The sequence below is a fragment of the Peromyscus leucopus genome, chromosome 4, assembly GCF_004664715.2.
Source record: "Peromyscus leucopus breed LL Stock chromosome 4, UCI_PerLeu_2.1, whole genome shotgun sequence".
NCBI lineage: Eukaryota > Metazoa > Chordata > Mammalia > Rodentia > Cricetidae > Peromyscus > Peromyscus leucopus.
Genome location: NC_051066.1, coordinates 108,263,410 through 108,280,517, shown reverse-complemented (window position 1 = coordinate 108,280,517; position 17,108 = coordinate 108,263,410). Strand labels below are relative to the sequence as shown.

Genomic DNA, 17,108 nt, shown 5'->3' with positions numbered 1-17,108 from the left:
AGACTGGGAGATGGCTCAGTGGTGAAGAGCACTGGCTTTTCTCCCAGCATCCACATCATAAACATCTGTAACTCTGGTCCCCGGGGATCTAATGCCCTCTGCTGGTCTCTAGGCACCAGGCATGCACACGGTGCACAGTCATACACTAAGGCAGTATACCCATACATATAAAATTTAAAACCTAAGTGGTGTGTTTTGTTTTTCCTCTCTGTTCTCATGACTGCTGAATGCTCAAGTTTCACATGTCTTTTCTTACTTACCCCCCTGCCCCCAACCCAATCCAAACGGAGAAACGCTGAAAAGGAAGTTTCCGGTTGGTGTTCGTTTGGTTGGATTGCCCTCCTTGTGGAGGGCAGATCTGGCGTCTAACAGCCGTCCTCCACTCCTCCTGCTTGCGTCACACTTTCCTTTATAAAAAGCCAGGCGTGCCTGGGCATGTTTTATTGTAAATGTGCCATCCTGGGTGCTTTCTCATTTTTGAAGACAGGTTTTACAAATGTTTGTTAATCCAGGGTGGATTAGTTGTATTGTCCAGGTTGTGTTTGGTGGTTTGAAATTATTTTAATTTTTTTTTTCTCTTTTGAAACTTGTCTGCATAAAATTGTTGCAGGATCTTCCTGATTTTGAATTTTTCTTAGTTTTATTTTAGTTTGGAAAGTTTTATTTTAGTTTGGAATGTTGAGTGCTTCTCTGTTGAACAATGCCATCTCTTAGACTCTCCAGACTTGTCATAGCATCTTGGATTTGGTAGTGGTGATCTCTCCCTTCCCATCTCTTGTGTTACCTCCTCTTTTGGGAGAAAGAGGGGGGCTCTGGGCTTCTTTTTCAGGCTCATGTTATATCTGGTGGAGCCTGCATGCTTTGATTCCCTTTTTTGTGGTATTTTAATCAACTGAAAACTCAAGCTGCTGCCTTGCTTGACTTCCGCATAGTCACTTAATAACCCGAGGATGTTTGTCTGTAGTTGGGTGTTGAAGGCCTTCCGCCTTCCATAGGACATGAGTAGGGAATTTAGAATTACTTAAGTCACCATCCAGTCGTGACAAATTGGCTATATTTGCATTGTCTTAAATTTTAATTAAAATTCACTTCTGCATTGGCATAAGCCACTTTTTAAGTGCCAGGTGACTAGTGATATCTGCTAGACAGGGCAGGTATAGAAGATTTTCATTACTGGAGAGTGTTCTATCTAGCAGGTAGCTTGGGGTTAATGCACGTCAGAGGACTGACTACCTTAGCTGTTTTCTTCTTCTTCGTATTCTAATATTTTTGACACCATTTCCATGTTCCCTTTTCACCAGGCGGTTGACTGTAGGTGAAGAGAGTGAGTTCTTGGGAAGCGTTGGTGGGGTCTCATCAGCTGTTTGGGTGCACTCGGACTGTTTCTGTGCAGGGGGCCTGATGACGCTGGGTCATTGTCTTCTCTGACTTTCCTGCGCTGTCTTGCAGGTGATAAGGGATGACGCTAATCTCCGTCTGAGAATCCCGCGTTCCAGGTGCTGAAGAGAGCTACCTCTGCGCTCCTGGCTTGAACAAGCCTTCACTGCAGCCACGCCAGGGCAACACTTGTGTAGGTTGCTCAACTTCCTTAATGATGGGTATCGGCAAGAACACGACCTCCAAATCAGTGGAGGCTGGTGGTTCCACGGAAGGCAAATATGAAGAGGAAGCGAAGCACCCCAATTTCTTCACTCTCCCGGTAAGAGCATCTCTTCCTTCTCGTTCCTCTCTGGAGTAGATGTAGGACAGACTTTAACAGTTGTGTTTTCAGTGAACATTGTGGCACTGAAAATCAACTGCCTCTTAAGCTGTCTTTGAGACAACCCAATATTGGCTGTACTCTCAGCCAGCCTCAGGGCACCTGCTTGGGTTAACCCAGGAAGGAACTACACATTCCTATTAATGTTTTAAAACCATTCCAATACCTACTGTATTCTGTAGAGAGTCTTCATTTTCTCTCCAAAACTGTACTGTTAGGAATAACATGTAATCCAACTTCTCAATTTGCAGGTGGGAGGGATGAATGACATATTATTGGAATCATATATTACAACATTTCAAAAGATGTAGTTCAGACCTAACACACCATTAGCTACCTTGAAGCTGGCTGATGCAGCAAAGCCTCTTTTCTTTTTTTCCCTTTCCTTTCCTTCCTTTTTTCTTTCTCTTTCTTTCTCTCCTTCCTTCCTTCCTTCCTTCCTTCCTTCCTTTCTTCTCTCTCTCTCCTTCTTTCTTTCTCTTTCAGAATTTCATACAATGTAATTTGAACACATTCATCCCTTTTCCCCCATGTCTCCCATCCTCTCTTACCCTACTCTTGAGATTTCTTCTCTTTTGTTTTCTTTTCCCACCAAGTCCAGCGTGTGTTGAGAGTTGAGACTGCCCTCCTGTGTGGTTGACCTACCATGGCCATGTCATTAAAGAAAACAGACTCTTCTGCCCCTGCAGTTTTGGAATGCCAATAGCTCCTCAGCTAGCATTGGGATTTCTTGCCTATCTTGCCCATTGTATGCTAAAAATTTGTCTTAAAGCCTCTGCTCTTACAGTCCTGTACAGTCCTCTGTGACACTCGGTGGCCACATTCAGGCAAAACCATGTGGAGTGGCCAATACTGCAGCCGGAAGCTCCCAGGCCCTGGGAATCGTGGCCTCTGGTACTCCTCAGCCCTGGACTCCTCCAGGCGCTCCTGTCGCTGGTTGAGTTGTGGCTCACTTGTCCTTTAGCATTAATGACCCAGCTGTCCCTGGCCCCATAGTAAAACTGTGCAACTCGTGTCCCAGCCCTCACATAGAGGGATGGAGGGCAGGGGGTAACTAATGCCTGTCTGGCACCTTCCAAACCCTTGAGCCCCACATTGTCACATCTTCTCTCTAAAGTGAGGCTCACAGGCGTCGACTTAGAGCTTCCTGCTGTGGTTCAGTGGGGTCTTTTTCCTCCAAATCTCATTCTGGAATTCAGTCCCTGTTAGGAAATATGAAGAGATGGCATGAGGTGAGACTTTGAAGAAGAGACAAGAGCTCTGCCCTTTGGATGGATAATCTATTGGTGCATGTGATTGATAGATTAATGAGAGGGTGGGCTGAGAGCCAGCTTAGCTAGCAAGGTCTCTGGGACATTCCCTATCTTTCATCATGGGCTGTTTTCACGGCTCCCAGACTCTGTAGGCAGAACAGCCATCGCCAGAGTCAGCCCTTGAGTCAGGACCACAGCCAGCTGTTTCTCTGTTTCTTCTTTTCAGCCTCTATTTTACGTGTATGGGTGCTTTGCCTGCTTGTGTGTCTATGTACCATATGATGCAGTGCCTGCAGAGGCCAGAGAGGTACTGGATCCCCTTGGACAGGAGTGACAGTGGGTTTTGAGCCAGCATGTGGGTTCTGGGAATTGTCCTTCTTTGTGTTTCTCATCTCAATGATGTGAGACCAATATGCCGGGATTCCCAACCCTGCCCCTGCAAGTCATTCCTAAGATGGCTGCACCTCACTGCCCACATCTAGCTCAGCTTCAGCTCTGCTCAGAGCCATATTAATAGTGCAGATCAAAACCTAATCTTACAGATTTTAAAAACTATTCTAAGACTGTGCGGTTTCCTTGGTAAAATAATGTTTGAAAGGTCACAAAGTGAAAATATTATCAATGTATTTTATCTTTGTTCCTTACACACACACACACACACACACACACACACACACACACACACACACTCCCTCAGTACTTCTGAAGAACTGGTTTTAACATTGGATTTTCTCCCTTCTCCTCTTTTGGGTGTGAGTTGTCTAACCAAGAGCCGTGTATATGCCAAGACGTCCTCTGCCCCAGCACCTGGCCCGGAGCTGGGCGCTGCCTGTTGTACCCATCACAAAGCCCCCGTTTACCTCAGAGCGTCAGTCTATATATACCTTGACACTTCAATGGCACTATCCTGTCCAGACCTCTAGGTGCTGAAGGGTCTGCCTACCTCAGCTCCCGCTGCTGCCTATTGACTTTGGCCCACCTGCCCACCCTCTGCTGTAGCTGGAGTGGCTGAGAATTCCCTCGCCTGGCGCCTGGCGCCCACTCTGGATGGACCTCCTGTAGAGCGTGTGGGTTGAGTCTTGTTTGTCTAGGACACAGCTAGGATCTGTTAAATAAATATCTGAGCTTTCATTGAGTTCAAGGAGTATCTGTCATATATATATATAAGGATAGAATCAGGAGAGCAGTTGTAATTATGAACTCTTGCCAAAATCTGTTGGTTTTGGTCCTGTGTCAGATTTTTAAAATTTATTGAGGTTGACTGTAGTGGTGCTACTTTCCTGTAATCCCAGCACTCAGGGGGCCAAAGCTAGAGAGGGTCAGGAGGCTAGCCTGGGCTACATTTTGAGACCCTGTCTCAAAATTTTTTCTTGAGGTACAGTTTGTATAACATAAAATTTGAAATAAAGTTGTTAGAGACATATGATATACTCACAGTGTTGTGTAACTATCACGTCCAACCAGTTCTAAAACACCCTTGTTCCCCAAGAGGTACAGTTACCCAAGGAGCAGGGCGGCCTTATTTCAGCTTACTCTGCTCTAGACTCAGGTTTCTCTGATGGAGTCCCTTTGTGTTAAGTCAGGAAGGTTGGTATTGCTTGTGTGTTCTCCTGGGCTTCTCAGGGGTTGAGTGCTGCTGAGCTGCAGGTGGAATGCTGTGGCTTCAAGTGCAGACTTGAGTCTGGCTGGGAACATGGATCTTGCTGCAGCCAGTGCAGGCCGACCAATGTCACAAACCCAGTTGTTCCTAGAAGAAGCTGTAGTGTGGCTTAGAGTGTTGTCTGTTTTTGTTGTCATTTGTTTCATTTTTTGGGGTGGAGTCTTGCTCTGGTCCAGTCTGGCTCCAGATCCACAATCCTCCTGCCTGGCCTTCTGAGAGCTAGGATTATAGGATAGAAATACTTTTAAAAGCAGACCTTTGCTTAAGTAATAAAAGAAAATTCAGCTCCATTAGAGTGTGCTGAGATCTCTGCATACTTTAAAACTCGGACTTGGGTCTGCATGCTTTCGAATGAGAAATTTAATTTTTTGCTGGCTCATTTTCCTTAGCTACAAAAGTAAGTGTATTGGAAATCTCTCTGGAATTCCTCAGTTCAAGGAACTTTATACTCACTCTGCTGCTTAGCTCCTTAGTCTTTTTAGTAACTCCTTCCTGGAGAAAAAACTGTGTTCACTATAGGAAACTACCAAAATGTGTAAAAGGAAAAGGAAGGTAAAATAGCCACTGTTAACATTTGGGAATATGTCGTTATTGTCTTCTGTTTTAAATTTTGGCTTGTGTGCTGATGCTATTACAGTTTTTTTTATTTTTTTTTCCATTGTCAGTATGTTAACTTCAAAGTTTCTGTCCTCTCCTCCCACCTTCTTCCCCTCCCCCTCATCCTCTTTTTCCTTTAGACAGAGTCCTGTGTAGGCCAGACAAGTATACAATGTATCTTGATCATAGTCAACTTCCTGACCACCTCCAAGTTCTCCCAGAATCTCCCTATTCTCCCTCTTCTTTTTTTTTTTTTTTTTTTTTTTTTTTTTGTTTTTCGAGACAGGGTTTCTCTGTGTAGCTTTGCGCCTTTCCTGGAGCTCACTTGGTAGCCCAGGCTGGCCTCAAACTCACAGAGATCCGCCTGGCTCTGCCTCCCGAGTGCTGGGATTAAAGGCGTGCGCCACCAACGCCCGGCTCTCCCTCTTCTTTATATTGCACAATCTAGTTAATGCTGCTCTATGTGCATGGGTCTAAAGAAATGGTTCTCAAACTTTGTAACGCTGTGACCCTTTAATACAGTTCCTCGTGTTCTGGTGACTCTCAACCATAATACTATTTTGTTGCTACTTCATAACTGTAATTTTGCTGCCGTTATGACTGTAATGTAAATATCTGATATGCAGATATCTGACACGCAACCCCTGTGGAAAGGTTGTTTGATCCACAGGTTGAGAACCACTGTTGTAGAGCCATCCACCAGAGCTTAGGCAACCTGCAAGAGGCCATACCCTACAGAAAACTGACTCAGCTGCCTGTTTTTCTCACCTGGGGTAGGGCCTTGTGAGCCCCCACTTCATTTATGCTTGATCTTACACAGGTTTCTTTCTTGGGGTTAAAGCTTCTTTTGTTTTCAGTATTGCATCTTGAGAGATCCCTGGAATGGAACCATTTGGTTAAGGAATGCAAATACTTTTAGTTTTCTTGTTTCTAATCAGATAAATCATACTGTTTCTCACCAAAGAGGAAAGCATGGGACCAGACCTCTTTTGAATCCATCCCAAGATGGGCTGGTCTCCCAGTATCCCAAACAGCTACACATAGCAGGCTGCTTAGTTATAGTCCTCTGACTGCAACACTTCCTGTCTGCCCCCACCACCCACCACCCACTTTTATCCATATATCTTTACTTGCAAGTGTTCACTGCAAAGTCTTTGGTCTGGTTTGAGGCCTCTGTTTCTGCTACACCATCAATGCTAGGCCCTCACTGGAACTTCTCTTGGTTACCCTGTTGTTGCCCTGTGTCGTGGAGATCCTGCAGCTTTGGATCTGCAGGATTGGTCCCTTCACGTGCTCCAGCAGACCACAGATGGTGTGGATGTTGGGGAGGTCCAACTCATAACCCTGGTTCTGGGCCTGCATGGTTTCAGGATTGGTCAGTCCGCCAGCTCTCCCTTGTCCTCACCACCAAGGTGAGCTCTCCTGCATGGCCCTTGCTGGTTCACCCCTTGCAGCGATGAGCAAGGAGCTAGGCCAGTTTTCCTGTACCCACACCTTTGGGGCCAGCTCTCGTGTGTTGCCCAGGTATGGCATAGGGGCCACTCTTCCGAGTGCTGCAGTTGATGAGAGCAAGGCCAGCTCTCTCACTCTTAGGACCTCAGGGCCAGCTCTCTTGCCCGCCTCAGGCATTGATGGAGTGGGGGAGGATCTCTCTCCTGCCCATGCCCCCGCATGACAGATGAGCAGTGGGGACAGCTCTCCTATGCTCACAACTTCGGGGTTGGCTCGCCCACATTTCCGCCAACAGGATTGACTCTATTGTGCTGCTCAGGCAAGGTGCAGGGCCTGCTCTTCCGAGGCAGCACTTCCCCTTTCTCGAGCAGACTGGCAGTTGCTTTGGTGGTTCCGAAGAAGTGATCTTAACTAAAGTAGCTTAGACACCACCACTCAGCAGCAACCTGGTCACCCGAATTGCAACACTGGCTTATCAGTCACCTCCCTTGTCCTGGAGGGTGTTGGGGAGCCTATGGCTAGAGGTTTCTTTGGAATGTTTCATTTGGGTCTTCCCTGGTGGGCTCTGGCTCACCCAGCTCCACCCTATGGGTCATAGCACATTTCCCCATTTAAGATGGCATATACACATCAGTTTCATTTAAGAAAATGAACTTTGCTGCTGTGATATGTAAAATGCATTTTAGGGCTCTTATAAGAATTATGGGAGGCCTTTTGGAAAACCACATTTCCCACAGCAGAGTGGCAAGTGTGGGAGCAGCCTCTCAGTACAGCCTTCTCCCCAGGTGGTGATCAACGGAGGGGCCACGTCCAGCGGCGAGCAGGACAACGAAGACACTGAGCTCATGGCCATCTACACAACGGAAAATGGCGTCGCAGAGAAGGTACCGTGCTCACCCGATACTGCCACACACACACACACACACACACACACACACACACACACACACACACCCGTGTTTCTGCGGGGCCAGGATGTCTGGTTTGGGACTGTGTGTGTGTGTGTGTGTGTGTGTGTGTGTGTGTCTGTTAGGGGGTGGTCTGCATGTTTGTTTTGTAATGGAAGAGTGATAATTACTAGGTTTTAATTGTCTTAGTTGCAGTTAAGGTTAAAAGCCCTTAAGAGTCATTATCTAGGTATTTTTAAAAGCCTTGCCAGAATGCCTGAGAATAGTGGTTAAGAGCTTGAGGACTGAAAGTCAAGTCTGACTACAGAGGTGACTCAGACTCTTAAGGAAATTGCCATGACTCTCTGGGCATCAGCTTTCCCTTCAAAAAATAGGAATAAAAATACAAGGTAGGTGTACCTAAGATAGGTATCTGAAATCCAAAACTTTCAACTACCAATGTGGCTTTCAAAAGCATTTTGTTTGTAGTGTATGTATGTGTGTATGTATGTGTATGTGTGTATGTATGTGTATGTGTGTATAGGTGTATACTTGTATTTGCATATATACACATACACACATGTATGTTTCTCTGTGTAGCTTTGGAGCCAGTCCCGGAACTCACTCTGTAGACCAGGCTGGCCTCAGTCTGCCTCTGCCTCCCAAGTGCTGGGATTAAAGGCGTGTGCCACCACCACCTGGCAAGGATGTTGCCACTCTTGAGGAAGCCTTCAATACATGGACCTTCAGGGGTCACTGGGCAAACTGTAGCATATATCAGTTTTTGTAAGATATGTGACAGAGTTGGCCTTGGATGGTAAGCCCAGGATGTCCATAGTCCTGTCAGTGTAGACAAGTGTTTCAGGAATGGCCATTGGGTCCAATCGTGTCTTCATGATTCATAGATTCCATTCAGTTCTCATCCTCACAGTTGTTTATGGAGAGAAGCTGCGGATAAAATTCCTGATTTTTCCAGTCACCTTTCCCCCAGTGCAGGCAGGCAGGCAGTGTTGTAATTCTCCTGCAGCAATGGATGGCACTTGCGAAACGCTGCCAACTAGAGAAGCTCATCGGAACTTTGGCATGGAAAGTTTTATCAGGAACCCAACCTCTTAGGTATGGCTGGCCACCTGTGTGGCTGAGTTTAGATTCTTGCTTCTCAGACTACAAGCTGGTAACAGTGACCCAAGGACCTTGCTCTAGACCACATTGTTAGCGTAAGTGTTACCTTACCCAAGGCTTTGGGGGGGGGGAGAAGTAATAATTATGATTTTTAAAACCCAAGGACAAAAGCCAAGCACCTGGGCTAGTATCAGGAAGGCCAGACCTACTCTGCAAGGCGAGGTGTGAGTGGTTCAGGCCTTCCGAGCCGATCTTTTCCTAGTCTTTTACATATACGTTGCACTTTGTCATGTCTACTCCTACAGCTTTGGAAAGACACAATACCATTTTAACACATTCAGCAGTACAAGCCCGCCAGCACCCGCTGCTGGACCAGAGGCAAATGCTCGTTCTGTAACGTTTGAGTCAAATGTCAGCTTCATTAAGCTGTACCTTTAAACTGTAGAAGATGAAGCAAAACTCTAGCATGTTTATGGAAAGGGATTCAACCCCAAGACAGAGCTCCCCCTTTCGAGGAGATGTGGGTGACAGTGCATGGAGCCAGCAGCACGTGGGCTGGATCTGTCAGACACGTGCTCCAGGGTCACGATATCCTCCCTCCCTCTCTCTCTCTCTCTCTCTCTCTCTTTCTTTTTTTGTGGAATATTTTCATTTTGGTTCCTATTACTTTGTTTGCTAGGTTACAAAATATTTTTTAATAAGATACTGTGTTCTTTAATTTTTAATTACTGTGATAAAATACCACAACCAAGGCTTATTTGGGGCTTGTGGCTCCATGACCACTACTGCAGGGAGCTTGGCAGAGTCAGGCAACTGAGAGCTTAAATCTGGAGCCACAGACAGGAAGCAGACAAGCCTAGCCCCAGAGACACACTTCCTCCAGCAAAGCCACACCTCCTGGTCCTCCCCAAACAGCCCCTAACCAGGGACCAAGTATTCAAATGACCAAGACTAGGGGCATTTAATACTTGGTCTCTAGGCATCTCATTCCAACCACCAGAGATACTCATGGCAGAGTCTAAGAAATATAATTAATTCTTTGCAGTCTTAGAAACCAGAGCAATTTTAAGATTGTGTAGAAAGACAGACAGGGTTTCCTTCTGTTCAGCTGATGTCCTGGCTGACTACACAGCTAGGTTGAGTTAGTCTTGGTGATCTTGGCCTTCAAAAGCATGTAGTACTTAACATTTTAAATTCTTTATTAAACTGTCACATAAAATGTTGGAAATATTTTTGGTCTTTTTTTCTAATTAAGAAAAATTTTTTATTCATTTTTACATACCAATTACAGATCCCCTTCTTCCCTCCTCCAGAATTCTCTTCCAACCCACTCCCCATTTTTTTTTTTTTTTTAAGCCAAAACCAAAATCTGAGTCCTTAAGCTTGGGCAGAAGGTCTGCTCAGGTTTGGAGCTCTTGGGGGTGAGTTGATGTCAAGGGAGACAGAGCTCTCGTTCTGAGAACTCGCTCTCTGAGCAAGTGTGCTTGAACCCTGCACCAGTGCTCAAAAGATGGAATGTAGTCGGGGCAGTAGAGGGCTGTGCTAAGCTGGAAGAGCTAACGTTCTGGGCAGTGACTAAGCCCCTCTTCTCGTCTCGACTCTTGCAGAGTTCTCTTGCAGAGACCCTAGACAGCACCGGGAGTCTGGATCCCCAGAGGTCAGATATGATCTACACTATAGAGGATGTTCCTCCCTGGTACTTGTGCATATTCCTGGGGTTGCAGGTAAGATGGTTCTTCCAGGGTGTGTGACCTCTGGGCTAATGCCTGTACTGTCTACCAGCTAGATTTTCAAGAGATTCCTTTTTTCTCTTTTTCTTTTTGTGGCAAGGTCTCTTTGTGTAGCCTTGAGTGTCCTAGAACTCACTCTGTAGACCAGGTTGGCTTTGAACTCCGATGCCTCTGAATCCCGAGTACTGGGATTAGAGGTGTGTGCCCCCCCTCCCCATTTGTTTTTATGCTGTGTATTATGTGTGGGTATGAGTGCAACTGCAGGTGCTGTGGAGGCCATAGGTGTTGGATTCCCACTGCCTGACGAGGGTTCTGGGAACTGAACTCCCTTTTTCTGAGAGAACAATAGATGCTTTTTATTGCTGAGCCATCTCTCTAGTCCCTAAGTTTTATCTTTAATTAAGATTTATTATGGATTATTTTCCAAGAATGGTGCATACAAATTTTCAGCATTAATTTCATAAACAGCAGGAAGAAGAAAAGAACCGGGAAGGAAACATTCAGGGAACAAAAAAGTGATGCAATGGGGAGGAAAAAGGAGGCAGCTGTGGGAAGGCAGAGAGAAGAAGGAGGGAAGCAGAGCACAGAGGAAGCAGTCGTTAGCTCTGACCTCCCATCCCTGACCTTGGCAGTCCATGACCATGGCAAGTGCCTGTTGGCCAGGACCTGAGAGAAGGTCTTAGCTTTTAAAGGAAGGGAATTGCTGCCTCCAGCCTTACTTATCTGCTGTAGCTCCCAGCAGGAGGGAAGGCTGACAGTAGCCAGGTCTACTGTGGTTTGCTGCTTGTCCTCAGGACTCTTGTCCTGCCTACAGATTGAAAGTGTTGGCTTTTTAAGAAAAGGGATGGGTGGGGACTCTCTCCTCACTGGCCTCTCTGCCTGGCTTCTGACTGCTCTGGGTTTGAACACTGTTTTGAGGTGTGTGTTTCTGTATTTCCTTGCTCAGGTTTGTGTGATCTCTAAGGTTTCCCAGGTGCTGGGGAAGTCAGTCTTGTTGCCCAGACCCCTGTGTTTACTTGGCCCTCACTGGTGCCTGATTGTGTTTTCCTCCCCACCCTGCAGCTGCAGGGCTGAGTGGGCTCGGTGAAAGACCACACTCAGGCCAGGTGTCCTGGACCTGATATAAGCGGCCCACCTTTCAGATCTTTCTATTATAGATGTTTCCAGAATAGTCAAATGGAGTAACAACTCTTGCCTCCTGCTCTTAACAGTACACAGTACATTGTGCACTGCTGTGAGACGTTTTCGACAGAACACACATACCTGCACATTTGAGTTGCAGTCAATATGTATGTTTCTCTCACTTGGGCAGAAATGGGAAGCTGTGGGGACAAAAAAGAGGAAGTTCACAGAACAGAAATAAAGAAATAGAAAATTAGGGGGAAAGGGGAAGTGAATTGTGAATGCTGGGGCTCTCTTCAAGAGCCACAGGAGTAAGGATGGGGTCCTAAAAGGAAGAGTAGTAGGGGGTTCTTTCTGAAGGATTCCTGTAGCCTGTACCCTGAACCTTGCCTAAGTGGAATAGGTGAATATTTGTCTAGTGGTACCAGACCACAGAACAAGGTAGAAAATGCCTTCTGCTGTGAACTCACTGTGTGGTATAATCCCCAGACCTGAGAGGGCTAAAAAGAAGTGAAAGAACTCCATAGACTAATATCTTAGGAATGCAGATATAAAATATGAGTGTATCAACTGGGTTCAGTGCATTCCTGTTATCTCTGTTTATCAGAAGGCTGAAGCTGGAAGGTTAGGAGTTGAAGATCAACTTGGGCCATATAGTGAATTTCAGTACACCCTGAATTCCAAAATGAGATCCTGTCTCTATAAAACATGAACAAAACAAGATCTTATCAAGTCCTAGAGTATGCCTAACTAGGGTCTCTTTCAATACTGCAAGAATGGTTCAGCACAATGCAGTTAGCAGGTTAGAGAAGTGTTTGGGAGGACAAAAAGTAGGTATCTCTAGTGAGAACTATCTAAGCTTCTGTTGAGAGCTTCCTTTGTGCCAAAGTGAATTCATGTCAGCGATGTCCTAATACGGCTGGGTGATAGGGAAGGGCAAGTGACAATTGTGAATGGACATGATCAGATGTATAACTTGTACACCTGGAGATCCTTCCCGTGGCTGTATGTCTTAAAGACAGCAGGGGGCAACACTAGGGCGAATCAAGCAATGGCAAGGGCAGGTTCACTTTCCCCCTTGTCTCTCCTCGAGCAGCACTACCTGACGTGTTTCAGCGGCACAATCGCCGTGCCCTTTCTGCTGGCTGACGCCATGTGTGTGGGGGATGACCAGTGGGCCACCAGCCAGCTCATCGGGACCATTTTCTTCTGCGTGGGAATCACTACATTGCTGCAGACAACATTTGGATGCAGGTGAGATGGGGTGCTGCGGGACGTTCACATCCCAGCAAGGCACTGAGCTGGGCCCTTTGCCCAGCACTATTGGCTAGGTCAGTTGGTGTTACAGCGTATTCCAGTGGCCATTGGTTTCCACCTTTACAAGGTGTCCCTGGCCCCATGTTTCTTCTCTTCATGAAGGAAACTACCCCATTGTGCAAGCTGGAAACAAAGCCTTTTTATTGCCAGTGTTGGCTGGCAAGGCTCTGCCAGTCTTGAGCGTGCCTTCTAGTCCTCTCCTGTAATTCAGACCCAGTCTCTTTGACTGAGTTCCCATGTGGTCTCTTGCACCGTGACTCTGTCCACTCCCAGCCCATGCCATCTTTCTACTGCTCCCCTCCTTGGGCTGCCCAGGCTACATTCTTCCTGGTGCATAGCTTGTCCCTGATTCTCTGCCTTTCCCAGGTTTCCAGGTGAGCCTCTGAGCCCCACCCTCCTGCATGTCCCCGTGGCCCACCCATGGAGCACACCTCCACATCCTCCATCCCATCATCCCCACTCCCGAGACTCCTGAAGTCCTCTGTTCTCCCTGAATTTCTACCCCTGTGTTTTATGGTCTTTGGATTCATCTTCTAGTGCGGCTGCTTTTCTGCTGTCTGCCCACTCTCTCACACTGCCCTTCTTGGCGCTAGCACTTTGACTTATTTACCTTTGCATCATAGCCCCGGTACCTGGGTATGGAGCTGAGCCAGGAAATACAGGAGGCAATGCTCCTAGCTTCTCCTCTCTTTTCCATACTGAACCCTATTCACAGCATAGCCTCCTACTTGCCAAGGCTCTGCTGCTTGTCCTCAGAGTCAAGTCTGTGGCTCTGTCTCTTTATCCATTGGGAGACAGGGCAAATAGGGCTTGCTTTTCCCTGCTGGGACGCGGCAGCAAGAGGGACAGTGAGTAGCAGGCAGCCGGGACCTGTGTTCTAACGTGCCAGAATCGACCCTCAGCACTCTCAAGGGCTGCCCTACCCAGGGGACAGTTGGCAGCTGGGGTGTCTGGTTGCAGTATGGGTGGAGTGGAGAGGCAAATGGCAGTCCCCTTGCAGGTCTGCTGTCGGAGAGAAGCTGTTTGCACCTGGCCATGCGGCTGGCAAGCTGTGGGTTCTTAGATCCCCTTAGACAATCTGCAGCGCCTATACTGAGCAGAAGGGTTGGAGGTGTTCTCTCCAGGGGCCCAGAAGAGAGGAGCAGGGGTGTCAGTGATGTGCTGGGGAAGGAGATGAACCCAGGCCTTTCACAAAGCATTCAAGCCAGGGAGTTAAATGTGGCAGTAGTGACACTGGTGTTTTGTGTTATACTTAAGACTCTGGCCACAGGTTTGGATTGGGTGGAGCAGCTTTTGTTGGCTGTACCTTGTATACACAGGGCATGGCAGGCACTCTGGGGAAATACTTTTCCTAAACCGCTGGCTTGACCTATAGTTGTTAGAGTTGCTGACATGGAGAGGTGATGGAAGCTCTCTTTTGTGGCTGTATCTGCCTGTGTAAGCTGCATCCTCATATGCCAGAGGCCAGGCCAGGTGAACCTGAGGGCAGTGGACCTCAGGGAAGTGCTTTTGGTCTTGAGGGCACCCTTAGTGCCCATTGTTCGGGCATCAGCCCACGGAGAGCAGTGTTGGTCAGTGCAGTTCATCTCTCTTCTCCCCTGAAATAGCAGTCAGCCAAGAAAGAACTAGAGAGGGACTGGAAATAAGGAGCGGCGCTTAGGCATGGAGTTCAGTGTGCTCATGAGACTTTATGTGCCCTTTTCACCATGTGTGGTGTGGCCACATGCTTGTTGTTTATCAGGAGGCCAGTATCCCATCTAAGAACCAGGCAATGATGCACACCATCCAGGAGAGTGACCGCTGTGGTATCATGCTGGGCCTGGGATGTGGGATTCTGTGGCTCTTGAGGTCTGGGTGGTATCCACTCTTGACCTTTGAAAAGAAGAAAAGTACTGACAACCTCACAGATATCTAGTGACTCATCTGTGTAGAAGGCACAAGTGACTCAAGGTAGCAAGCAGATAGGACCATGCACATATGATGATGTCCATACCCCAGAACATTGTGTAGGGCCGTAAGACGGGAGGTGATGTCTTGCCTGTGACTTGAGGAGCTGGTAATGGTAGAGATAAGTCCCAGAGACTTGGGTTTTGGGCCCTGGAGGATGAGAGAGTATGTCGACAGAGGTGGAAGCAAAAGCAGTCATTTACGACCCAGCACAGGATTCCTCTCACTAGGCACAAGCCAGGGTTTGGCTGAGCACTAGGACCTTGCACGGGTGGGGCTGTACCGAAGGCCTTAGCTTGCAGCATGTGACCAAAGAGAAGTAGTAGGACATACCTTCTCGGCCTCAGGACCTTAGGCAGCTGCCTCCTTTGGGCAGGTGAGAGGAAGCTGCCTCCAGTGCCCCTGGATGACAGTGGTTGCCTTTGTCTTAACCATCTAGTATATTTTTACAGATTATTTTGGGCAGTTGTAGAGTGTAACTGAGATGGGCATCCTTTTGGTTCTGTTAGATAGCAATGTGGAACATTACCAATGCTGAGAATTATCATCTCAGGAGGCATTTTAAAAGTCCTGTTTAAAATAAGATCAAGTAAAGCAGTTCACACAAAGGAGCTGCAAGGGTGGACGTTGGAGGATGGAGCCAAGAGCTAGGCTGTTCCCATCACCGTGTCTAGAGATTGCAGGCGGTCTGTGCTTTGGTTGACTAGTCATTGTTTGGACTTCCCGTAGCAGAAGTTTTTCATGTTAAACTTTTGTGGTTTCTTGGCAGATTCTCAGAATTTCCCAACTCTGGTGGTTATCTGTGTTGGTCATAGGTTCTGTATGTATGTGTGTTTTCCTGCCATTCGTTGGCACCCGGGCTTCCATCCCTGGGCAGCTAAGGTATATGGGCCCTGCCTCTGAAGGGTGGGCCTCCTATTCTGTGGAAGGAGAGCAGTGAAGAGTGGTCGTCGGGGTTGGGTCCTTCCCCCTTCCCTTCTGCTGCCCTGAAAACCTAGCTTTATCTTGTTCATAAAATAGAATTCAGGAAAGGTGATGCACGCTGTTAATCCTAGCTCTCAGGAGGCAGAGGCAGGTGGATCACTTTGAGCTTGAGGCCAACCTGGTCTATATATAGACTTCTAGGGCAGCCGGTACTGCATAGCGAGGTCCTGTGTCCAAAAATGAAAGAAGCTAAAATTGATCTTTGAGACACAAAGATGATGAAACAGATGGGTCCCTTCTCAGACCTGAAGCTAAGCGCAGGGTAGCAGCCTCCTAGGGGTGCCTGCTGTCCCCGCCGCGGTGACGGTGACGCGCTCTCCGGGCTGTAGGGAATGTGGTACAGTGCTGCCGTAGGTCTTCCCTACTTTGCTGCCTAGGAATGTCTTCTGTGCCTTTGGGGACCACCATCTTTTCCCCTGGGGGTTGTGAGGCCCACCCTCACCTGTGGGACTCCAGTGGCTGTTTTGCCCCCTAGAACGTCTGTCTGTTGGGTGAGGTGATTTGCAGAATGCCTCTCCCTCTCCCTCTCCCTGCTTGCCTGGCTTCTCCCGAGGACTCTGCTGTCATGGTCTTCATTGCTTCGCTCCGTGATGGAGACTGAAGAGTTCTCGCTCTGGTTCATTGGTTTGTCAGTTTCAGTTGTCCCTGAGCTTGTTCTAAGAGCTGCTGCCGACCCTTTTAAATCTCCCTGTCACGGGCATAGGGTCACTCAGAGTCTTCCTAACCCACAGCCGGCCAGCCTGCAGTTGTCTGGAGGCCCCCACCTCTGCACAGACACCCTGAGTTCGTGTGGAGAGAGCTGCTCTGAAGCCTGTGCTTCCCTGCCTTACTGATTCTTCTCATGGCTGTGGCTGGGGGAGAGAGAACCCCACTGCTTTAGAGGACTCCTCAAGCCTGCCCACTCCGTCATCCCCCAGTAGTGTAAGAGGGTAGGGACCACCAAAGGGGCCCCTTGTGGTCGGGCACAAACCTGCTCAGGCACACAGAGATTCCTTTGCTGAGAGCCACTGGATCAGTTAAGTTCTGGTTTAGCCACTGTCCGTAGGAGAAACTCTCCTGTCTTCTGTTTTATTAGCTTCTTGTGGCCAGGGTGTGTGTGTGTGTGTGTGTGTGTGTGTGTGTGTGTGTGTGTGTGTGTATGAGACTCACTAAGGGCAGTACACTTCTAGGTCTTGCATCTGGGGACCTTGAACATACATATTGTTGGAGTGCGTAGTGGTTATTTATCTAGGGAGGTTGAAAGTTTTCCCGAGTTTCTTCACCCCTGAGGGGTCTTAT

The 17,108-nt window shown here is 47.6% G+C and overlaps 1 protein-coding gene across 3 annotated transcripts in view; it reads left to right on the top strand.

Moving 5' to 3' along the window:
- Positions 1-17,108, top strand: part of Slc23a2 (solute carrier family 23 member 2) — a 100,551-nt gene that overhangs the window by 49,405 nt on the left and 34,038 nt on the right. For all 3 annotated transcript variants that reach the window (XM_028878616.2, XM_028878618.2, XM_028878617.2), the window contains exons 2-5: positions 1,450-1,699; positions 7,507-7,605; positions 10,338-10,454; positions 12,679-12,836. In XM_028878616.2, coding sequence (XP_028734449.1) covers positions 1,592-1,699; positions 7,507-7,605; positions 10,338-10,454; positions 12,679-12,836 — 482 coding nt within the window. In that variant the 5' untranslated portion in view covers positions 1,450-1,591. The remainder of the gene's footprint in view (positions 1-1,449; positions 1,700-7,506; positions 7,606-10,337; positions 10,455-12,678; positions 12,837-17,108) is intronic.